Source organism: Montipora capricornis, chromosome 2 (genome assembly GCF_036669925.1).
Source record: "Montipora capricornis isolate CH-2021 chromosome 2, ASM3666992v2, whole genome shotgun sequence".
Lineage (NCBI taxonomy): Eukaryota > Metazoa > Cnidaria > Anthozoa > Scleractinia > Acroporidae > Montipora > Montipora capricornis.
This window is the reverse complement of record NC_090884.1, coordinates 7,273,087-7,283,248: the sequence shown is the minus strand read 5'-3', so window position 1 is coordinate 7,283,248 and position 10,162 is coordinate 7,273,087. Positions and strand designations below refer to the sequence as shown.

The 10,162-nt window shown below is 38.6% G+C and overlaps 1 protein-coding gene and 1 long non-coding RNA gene across 2 annotated transcripts in view; one reads left to right on the top strand and one right to left on the bottom strand.

Annotated features, from left to right (window-relative positions):
- The first annotated feature begins 233 nt into the window (after positions 1-233).
- Positions 234-2,295, top strand: LOC138037738 (uncharacterized). Its single transcript, XR_011130087.1, has 3 exons — positions 234-490; positions 1,014-1,072; positions 2,070-2,295. It is a non-coding gene; the product is annotated as an uncharacterized lncRNA (long non-coding RNA).
- Positions 2,296-6,494: 4,199 nt separating this feature from the next.
- The window catches only part of LOC138033102 (uncharacterized), a 72,346-nt gene continuing 68,678 nt past the window's right edge, over positions 6,495-10,162 (bottom strand). The window contains 3 exon segments of the mRNA XM_068880866.1: positions 6,495-7,272; positions 8,241-8,475; positions 8,924-9,060. Coding sequence (XP_068736967.1) covers positions 7,128-7,272; positions 8,241-8,475; positions 8,924-9,060 — 517 coding nt within the window. The 3' untranslated portion in view covers positions 6,495-7,127.

The window sequence follows — 10,162 nt, the reverse complement described above, 5'->3', positions numbered from 1 at the left end:
GATGTGAGGTGGTTTGGTTGCTCTGTCGGCTTTTGTAACAGTCAAGTACAACGCAACTATAAAAGAGTACAGCAGCCATTGCCACACAGTGTGTGTTGCGGAGTCTGAAGCCATGTTCATTGCAGACGAATTAAGACCAGTTTTTTTTTAACTTCGAGCATTGCGCGGCCAAAAATACCATAATAATCTTTTGCCGCCAGTCAATTTTAGTTGGAAACACGTGTTTTCGCGCCAGGGAATATTTTGATGGCCGCAATAATCATTTCGACTCACAAAAAGTCCTGTTCCCTGGCTCATTTCTAACCTTTGTCGGAAGGATATGAAGAATTTTGTGGTAGAAAAACCCTAGGATGCAAATGGGAGATTTGCTTCAGTAGACTTGCCATGAGATGCGAACAATGCCGGCCGTTTGTCACAGAAGTTATGGCTGATTCTGACGGTTTGAGACGGTTTACTGTCGATACTATCTTGCCAAATCAATTCATTAAAGGTATGTAATTGTTTTACTTCTATAACCTAAGTTATTTCAATAACAATTGATACTTTAAAACTCTGAAATCTCTTTGAAAGGCTGTGTTAAAGCACAATTAGCGTAAGGGTCGAGCGTTAAGCCGGTCGAGCTCAACTTGCGTTCTCCAATTCATTGAGCGAGATTTTCCCTTGAGAAAAAAAAGCTCAAACGAGATTATTTGTGAACTTTATGAAACTGCCAACATTTCAAAATGAAGGTTTTGACTTCACCTGTTCTGTTGAAACCGTAATTTTGTCAGTTGTTTCAGCGTAAACGGAATATACATCCTTGAGTTTTTATGCGTTTAAGAATTGAAAATAAGATACACCGTTGTGCGAAACCCATACTTACCTCGTTCTTGTCAGGCTACGCTGCAAAAATCTTGTTGTACCAAGGATTGCACGTCTTAATTGAAAATTTCTAGATGTTCTACACTTGATTTGAGCATTATTTGCTTTAAATGTATTTGAACCGGTTGTCTGATCTCGCCTCAAACTTGCAGGGTAGTGCATTTCTCAACTTTAAACATCGCCCTTTCAGCAAGAGATCTGCTTCCATTTGGTAAGTACTGGATTACTGATCATATTGTTATTTTGAACATCACCTCTGGTGCTTTCACTTTGCATAGTAAAATGCTTTTGAAATCATGAACTTTTCCAATCATCCGCGATTCCTTTGTGGCAGATATAATTGGTTAACGAATTCTTTATGGCAGCACTGTTTATCCGCTTTGTTGTAAGTTCATTGTATAGTGTACCAGACATATGTCACTACAATACAGAACGTTAAAGTGCAAGCTTTTCAGTGCTACCTAAATAAATGTGGTTTTGTTTTGAACCAGTTGCGTAATTTTAGTTTGAAAATACAACACCTCAATTTGTTTACATAATTGACATTCGAAACCACTTGCGTTCGAGCTTCCTTCACGTGCGAGCGTTCTTCAGCCTGACGGTTGTACTTTTCATATTTGGACACCAACATTCTTTGCCTTGTACATTATTTTTGGAAAGTTCACATCATTTCCAAGAATTTTTATTGCTCAAAAAAGTGAAGGTGATGCCAAAAAACTTAAGTTAAACTGCTGGCGTGTGGAAAGAGCAAAGCTGTTGAATGTTATATGGTGTTATATGGTGTTGGAAGATGTACCACTGTAGCAAAAATATGTTCGTTCTGAATTTTCTTGTACCGGAAACAATCATATATTATTTGTTAACGTCTTTGCTTTGCTCATTAATCCTGGAGTTATGTCTGGTTTACATTGGCTCCTCAGCATTTCACCTAAACGAGTTAGCAGCTTATCTACCACGATGAAATACTGCCAAGTTTTGTGCAAATATTAGAGTCCTGCCTTCTCTGTCATTATTTTGAAATTTTCCGCAGACAAACCCTTAAAAATTGTACTAAAGCTTATAGGTCTAATCTCCAGTTGTCCACATTCCTGTTTACAATGTATATCTGTCATAAAAGGCAGACTTGTTTTGCTTAATTGAACCACAAAACAGGTTGATTTCCTCCTCCTAATAATTCACTTATCCATGATTTTTGTTTTCCATTACAGGGGCCACTTTTATAAGATGAATACTCTTCACTGTCTAGATGATGGATAAATTCTAAGACAAAAGCAATGGTTTCTGGTGGAAGTTTATGACTATATTGGCGTCTTATTTTCGGAAGTGCTGCTCCTGGACCATACATCTTACTATAAAGTCTAGCTTTTGTTAATTCATAGTCTGTGCATGATACTTCTTCTCCTCGACTGTTAGTAAACCTGAACATTTGCTTAATTTCCTTATTTGTGTATTGCTGTGCCACACAGTTCAACAGTTCAACCCATTTGGGACTTCCAGCTCTCTCCCTGGAGTAGCTGAGAGCTAAGCCCTCCATGATGTTAGCATTTGCATTCACTTTTTCCTGAATGGAATTTGAAAGAAGTGAAGACAATGGCTTGCTCCTTTTACTTTTTACTTCTAGTAAGAAATGTTTACAATCATGTTTCCAAAACATTGCTAAAGCCAGTATGCGTGCAAAGTACTGATAGAGGTGAAAAATATTGTGATCTTATTTTTTTATTGTCAAAGGTAAAGGAAAAATGTCCTGACGTTGAATTAGTCAGTAATAATTACTGACTCTGATCTGATTATTAGAATGCAAAAAGAGTACTCTTTATAGCCTGGATTAGTTTTCTATTTTAGGGAATAATGCATACAGTACAAACTCACATATAAGAACCTAGTACAGGCTGAAATTTGGCATTTTAAAAATACCCAAAAATATAAGAACCTGCAGAGCCTGGCAAAGAAAAAGAGGTACTTTTACAAAAAAATCACCCTCGAGAAAACTCCTGTTATAGACCTAATCGGCTAACTCAATGTTGTACCCAATTCAACCCTTTGGGAACAAAACGTTTTGTTTCAGGAATTTCCATATCATTTAAATATGAATGGTACATTATAATGCAAATACAATACACAAAGAATCTTAATCTCGGGAGATTTGAATTGGGTACAACATTGAGTTAGCCGATTAGGTCTATTGTGTATATGTTTTCTTTGATTAGCATTTTATTGGATTTTCTCTAGAAATATGTTTTCCATAAAGCTACAGTGCAATACTGTCTACATATTTTATGAATAAAATATAGAAATTTATTGTTGTTCCTCTGAGAAATAAGAACCTATTAAGAAACTACATGTAGTCAGCCTAAAATATTAGAACCTGCTCAGCCTGACCTCGAAAATTCTAGCTTCTTATGTGTGGGTCTTTACTGTATTTTGCAGGGTTACCAGTAGTAACTTTTACCCTGTTGTACAAGCATGACAGTATGCCATGTTTTCAGTTTCGTGTGCATGGGAGTTCCTTGAATTGTGTTCATCTTTTCATTACCAATCCTAATAAACTGAAAAACCAACTAGTAAGGTAGAATATGTATGGTAGAATTTTACCATGTGAGTTAAAAGAAGGAAAGTTTACCCCATCAAATTGGCCTTCAAGAATTTCCTGGCAGATCTGTTCATTTGAGGCACCCATGTTTTCAACTTCTGTTTTAAGTTCAGCCACTTTTTACCTTGTGCAGTTTTAAAGTTTGTTTCAAATCCTCCGCTGAGTTCGCTTTGACGTCAGTTCATATGACACTGGGGCAAAACCAACTTGATTTTGAATAGAATTGTTTGCAGACAGGGGCTGTGGAGCACTTTTATTTACACTGGGTGACAGCCTGTGCAACCTTACATAACATGCACCACAGCACCTTAAACTGCTTATGAGGGCCACACAGCCAAACTTTTTTTCCAAAAATTTTTCTTAGCTTCAGGGAACAAATCATCTACTGACTTTGGAGATATGTCCAGGTTGGACCCTAATTAGATGCACGCGGATTTCAATAAGTGTCACGAAGTGTCCCCTTGCTCTTCTCGCCAACTTCAACATCACTTGTGTCTCAGAATACAGACAATTTATGTCACAAAGTGTCCCCCAAATGCTACTCTTTAAGTGAAGATTAGCTGCCGCATTTACCCAAAGCTAAAAATAGTGCTGACCTTTACCCTTACCTTATTGTTGAAAATAGGTAGCAAATGCTTAGACTTAAAGGGACACTTTGTGTTGGATGTCAAAATTGGGCGTGTATCTAATTAGGGTCAAACCTGGACATAAGTGGACTTTGGTAGTGACTTTAAATGTTTTAGCTTGTACAGGGGAGTTGTGCATTTGGACACTGAACATCAGAGGCGGATAGTGACATTCCTACAGGCTTGACATTTTTCCTTTAACATCATTTATGGGATGAGATTCTTCCTTGTAGGTTTTTTACATATACTGTAAGTAAGTACTGATGAAGACATTGTTTACAATCTCTGTGGCTCAGCTGGGACTAGTTTCTTCCTTTTTTTTTTTTCAATTCTTCACAAAGATCAAACCTTCAATAACTCTTTTTTTTTTAACTTTGATATAAGCTAGACTTAACTCTAGTGAATTGGAAAATGAAACATTTGTGGCTAATTTTATGATAAATTCAACTCAACAATCGAAATTGAAAGTTGACAATTGAAGCTAAGCTGAAAACAATCTTGATGTGTAATTTTAAAGGGGGAACTGAAAACGAAACACTTAAACACTGGGGGTCTCACGAATCTTTTTACGAAAGAAGTGTGCGGGAGATAAGCTGAAAATCAACTCTAAAGGAACCTATCCACGAATACTCAATACCTTTCAAAGGACAAAATTACCTTTTGCAAGGTCTAGCGATAGAGTACACCGAGCTGTAACGACAACAGCAGTCCGAAAACGATCTGTAGGAAACCTCACTGAACCGTAACGCAAGTAACAGAAGCTGCTTCCACATCAACTTGACTACCTCTAACTCGAATATCAGATCACCTGTTACAGACAAGGCAATGACAAAAGAACTGTTCACACTATTTTAATAGAAGTATAATAAGAATTCATCCTAGGTTTGCAGTCTCAAGATAGTCCAAAAGCAAGTCTTGACACACTAATTCTAGACTGGATCTCTTATTAGCAGAGTCGGAGAACTCGAAAAGTTACTGCAGAAAGATCTTTTCGAACAATTTGTGTACTGGTTATAACCTTGCAAGAAGGTTAAACTAAATACGATAAATTCACCGCTTCAAAACGTTTTTCAAAGCTTTACAGATCTTTCCGAAGTGGCTGAATGAAATACCTGTGTAAAATGGTTCGCTAATCGCTTGCACTCAACACAACTTCTATGTGCTCTTCCACCGCGACACAATATGGCCGACGGTACAAGTCCTGATCTGTAAGTAAGATGCACGCAAGCTCTTATGGGATTTTTGGCCGCTGGCGCGCTTTATTGCTCGATGTTCAAAAAAATCTCGTCTTAAAGAGACTGGATCCTAGCGTTTTATTGGTCACACGATCTTGTGTAGTCACGCCATATTGTTTTGAACTTGGTCACGATCTACAATTCATTGATTCCACAAACTTGAGCCATCTTGACGACGCATCAGTACACACCAATTGGTCAATAAAGTGAAAACAGCAATTTGGGTATACTGGGACAGCTCCTATATATGAATTGTAGTTGAACCAAGGAGCTCTTCATTTGAATAGGCCCTTGCATGAAAGTGTCACCTGTCCTTGTCAACCATAAAAAGTGGTCGTGTTACAAAATTGATGCCAGAAATGAAAACAGCGAGATGAAATTAGTGTGAAGGTCAGTTTTGAGGCCACTGACGCCTAAAGACGGTGACTACTTTTGTTATTGCGCATACGCTCGTTCTGCGCATCTCCAGATACCCGGGTTTCCTATCGATAGTGCTTACCAATGGACGGATATTTTTTCGCAGTTTAAATCTATGTGGAGAAAGCAGAACTTAGTAAGTGCTCTTGGTATCCAAAAAGAGCCTGCGTCTGTCTGACCACCAGGTATCACACAACACTGCATCTTCATCAACTGTTTTCAATTTCGCTCGGATTTTCTCTACCTACTTCCAAACTTTTGGAGTTTAAGGAATTTAATAAAACCATTATTTCATTCGCGCTTGTTGGGTTTTTACCATCTCATATCCAACGCGCGCTCATTGAATAATTGTTAATTACATCAGCAAGGGGTCAGGCTTTCAAGCGGATGAGGACTGCAAACTCACAACCCTTTTTGAAGAACCCACACAGTATTCGCAAAGACTGGTGCACAAGGTTCCGGCAAGGTTCCGGCATGCGTTGTTAGATATAACGGGTCATTGCCAATAACTTAATGAAGCCAACCTCGTTCCCAGGGCTTTTCACCGCCGAGTCCCGCCCCAAAGATAGGTAGGGGACCTCCCTGGGAGCGAGGTTGTAGTGAAACATACAACTGACTAAAACTAATTTAACCCAACTTAAAATTTTACGCTGTCGTGTTTACGGCGGTTCAGAGAGGGCGAAAAGCCGGAACAAGGACGTGTGCTATTCACTAAGACGACTGGCGTACTATACGGCAGAAAGACCAAAATCAACAGTGTTTAAATGCAACAACTTTTATTAGCAAACCTACCAGCTTATTGATGCTTTCCAATATAACAAGTCTGAACCCGAAGTACTAATATAAAACCGGTCTAGTAATTTAAAATAAACTGTCGAGTGCGTTGCTTCAATAGGAAACTCGCTGAGGTCTCAGTGAAAGATCAATTTCATGCAATCTCATTCTGATATTAAAAGGAGTCAAAATGAACGTCGTTTTGATCAAAAGGGTGCACTTGACTCCTCTACAGAGGGTAAATTGATCCAAAATAGATCATTCTCAAAGTGCTTTAAAATGGAGAGAAAAGCGAGTTTGAATTATTCGACATAATTTCAGAACTGTAATCAAGGTATACGTCTTTATCAAAGCTCTACCAAATGAGTAAGATCGAAACCAAACCCGAAAAAAAAAAAGGTTTCCTACTTCCCCGCCTAGCGTTCGCGAGCGGGATCGCGGAAACACGCTCGTGGGTGTATAGAAATTTATTTTCCAACTATCAACTTTTTGTTGTCAAAAAGGCATATTTCTAGTTTCAAATGATTACCTATTTTACGCTTATGAGTTCATGAAGTAATTAGGCTGGCTCTATGCTTGCTACAATGCGGTTTAAATGTAATGTGAATGTGACTCGGCTGTCACTCATTTTTCCTTTTCCAGTTCAGATTCGGCATCATCCGAAGTGTGGGCACCTTCGTTGACGTAAGAGGCAGGCTTAAAGGTGATAAACCCCAGCTTTCCCTCATTGTCTGTCAAATCAGGTGTATCGTGGATATCTTCGCGTTGTCTATGAAAGGAGAAAGACAAACGTTTCAGAAGTGATCATGAGTGGCACTAAAACGGAAATGTGGTAAAAGAAAAAAAAATACAGGCTGGCAAATTTAAAAGTGCAGCTCAGGATTTCAATAGGAGTTGTACATCCCAATTTACACACCCATGGGAGACGACTGCTTTCATCCATTTTTTATTAACTTTCTGCAAGATTCCATAAACCAAGAGTAAGAATTAGCCAAATTGAATGGCCTAGTCCCCAACAGCGTCAGAAAAGTGTCTATTTTAAATTAAGGTTACGGGAAAATAAACAATATACCAAATCGGTTAACTCAATGTTGTACCCAATTCAAACCCTTTGTGATTAAGATGTTTTGTTCCAGGTATTTCCATATCATTCAAATGTGAATGCTATATTATAATACAAATACATGTACAATACACAAAGAATCTTATACTCGAGAGATACAACATTTGGTCTATTCTTTATTTTTCCACAAAACTTGGTTTAAAAATAGACACTATTTTGACGCTGACGAGACAAACCTGATACCCGATTCTAACTACTCTTGGGTAATGGACTCTTGCTTTCTGTTACAATCCAAATTAAGTTGATTCAGGTTTCGAATGTGGAAATTCTACGAATGTTCGTGACTCATTTCATGATGGTTTTTCACTTCCCAGGCCAAGGAGACTAGACATCAAATCAAATTAGAGTAGAATAAATGAATCGTTGAATGTTTGGCAAAAAGAAGAACCAGTAGAGAATAAACCAACTCATCGAACATGACTCTGAATCCGCCGGGAATCGGACCCAGGACCATTGGTGAAAGAGGTGGTGCTCTCACAACTGCGCCAGTTGTTGCCTTGTTCAGTTTGATACAGTCAGTACTTATTTCTTAATTAAAACAATATTGTTTACTTTTCTATTGCAATTACTTAAGATTGTTATTATTTTCATGTCAAAACTGTAAATATAGTTACCGGAATTCTTTCGTTTTTGAGCTCCGACGCTTTTTCATGTCTCCAACACTAAGGTCATCAAAGTCGTCCTCTCCGCAGCTCACGGGTATAGGGTTGGAAAAACCCTCGACTGGTTTAAAGGTACTATAGTTCATAAAAGACGTTTCCCTCTCCAGTTCATCGTCACTGCCCGCTGGAGTTACATCAACCTTGGGACCCAGGCGATATGATTCTTTTGATTTCCTGCGCAACCGACCTGGAAAATAAGTGCATGCACGGCACGTATAAGAGACATACAACGAGAGAGGACTGCCGAGGTTTTAAGCCACGTTCATCAAGACATGCAACGGGAGGCAGCAGTCGAGCGATTTACTGTGTATAAAATGACACCATTTAGGGTAATGATCCAGGCCAGACGAAGTTCTTTAGCTCGTTTTATTATCGTTAGTCATGATTTCACGTATCAGTGTCTCACGTTTAATGATGCCTGAAATATTTGTGGGTGGCTGCCGGTCAAAAAGTATTTTAAAAAGCTTGTCGCGACCTCCTGCTGAACTAAATACACGCAGCCTGCTTGCAATCCGCCAGAAAGAGCAATCATGACTGCTAAACTTCTTACTAAGTTGGTCATAAAAAGACATCGACTTCCGCGATCGTAACGTTGTCATGCATGCTGCATTTTTATACGAAACGACTGCACTCACCTGAAATTTTTCTTTCGGGGGCCAACCATTTTGCTGAACAATTCCCATGATCACTATCTTCACCCAATTGAGAATCGTCGCTTTTGAAGCGGGTCATCAAATGGACATCACCAGAATCAGGCAGGGAAAGGATGATTCTGAAATCAAAGAATTAAGAAAAGGACTTAGGTTAGAAACCAACCGCAGCGCTAAGAAGAGGAATTGAAGGAGCACTGTTATGCTAAATCTGCGATTTTTAAGTCAAAACAAGATAAAAATCTAAATTAGTACCGTAGCTCACAAGCATAGCATTCCTGGAAACCCACTGAGAAGACATGAAATATATTAATGGCACAAAGAGCTATTCGTATTTTTGGAGACTTTCTCAAGACACCGTCTCCAAATTTGAAAAAATTTGCCATGTATTTCAAGTTCAATCCATTCCCATCCTCTCCATCCTTAGCTGCGCACAACAATTCTTTTTGTTAAAAGTAGCTTCAGAGCACTTTAGTGGTTATTTTCAACAAAACTACAACATTATGTTTTGGTCTTCATGGCTGCCACGACGTCCTTTAGTGTTTTGAAGTTTGACTAAAATAGCGTGGCAATGCCCTTTTAAGGACGGTGCTTACTATTGTTATTGCGCATACGTTCTGCGCATCTCGAGATACTCGGATTTCCTATGGGTAGTGCTTATTAATACAGGGATACTTTTGCGCGGTTTGAAATTATGCAGAGAAAGCAGAACTTAGCAAGTGTTCTTGGCATCCGAAAAAAAATTGGGGTAACCACGCATTTTGGAGAGATAATTAAGCTTCAATTTGGAAAAGAACGCCATACATTGTTTTGTATTTTAAAGCTTTTTACAAATAAATACGTGGTTACCCCCAATTTTCTTTTTGGATTTCAAGATCTACATTTCCCGCATATTCAGTAAATCGCGAAAAATACCTTTGAATTTGTAGGCACCATCCTTAAGACACACAAATGTACCGATTTTTAACTGTTCCTTTCTTGGTGACCTGGCCTACGAATGGCACGAAGCTGAACGTGATCAAGATACAGAACTCTCTCGTCCGGCTGATTCAAATCGCTCTGACGAAGGCCTAACTCTCAAAAAGCCAGGTTTTCTTTACCTCCTTAGTGTTGTATCAACTGAATTTATTGATACAGCCATTCCCGTTAAAGCTACTAGTCGTTTGTACTTAATACTTACTTACTTACTTACTTACTTACTTACTTACTTACTTACTTACTTAC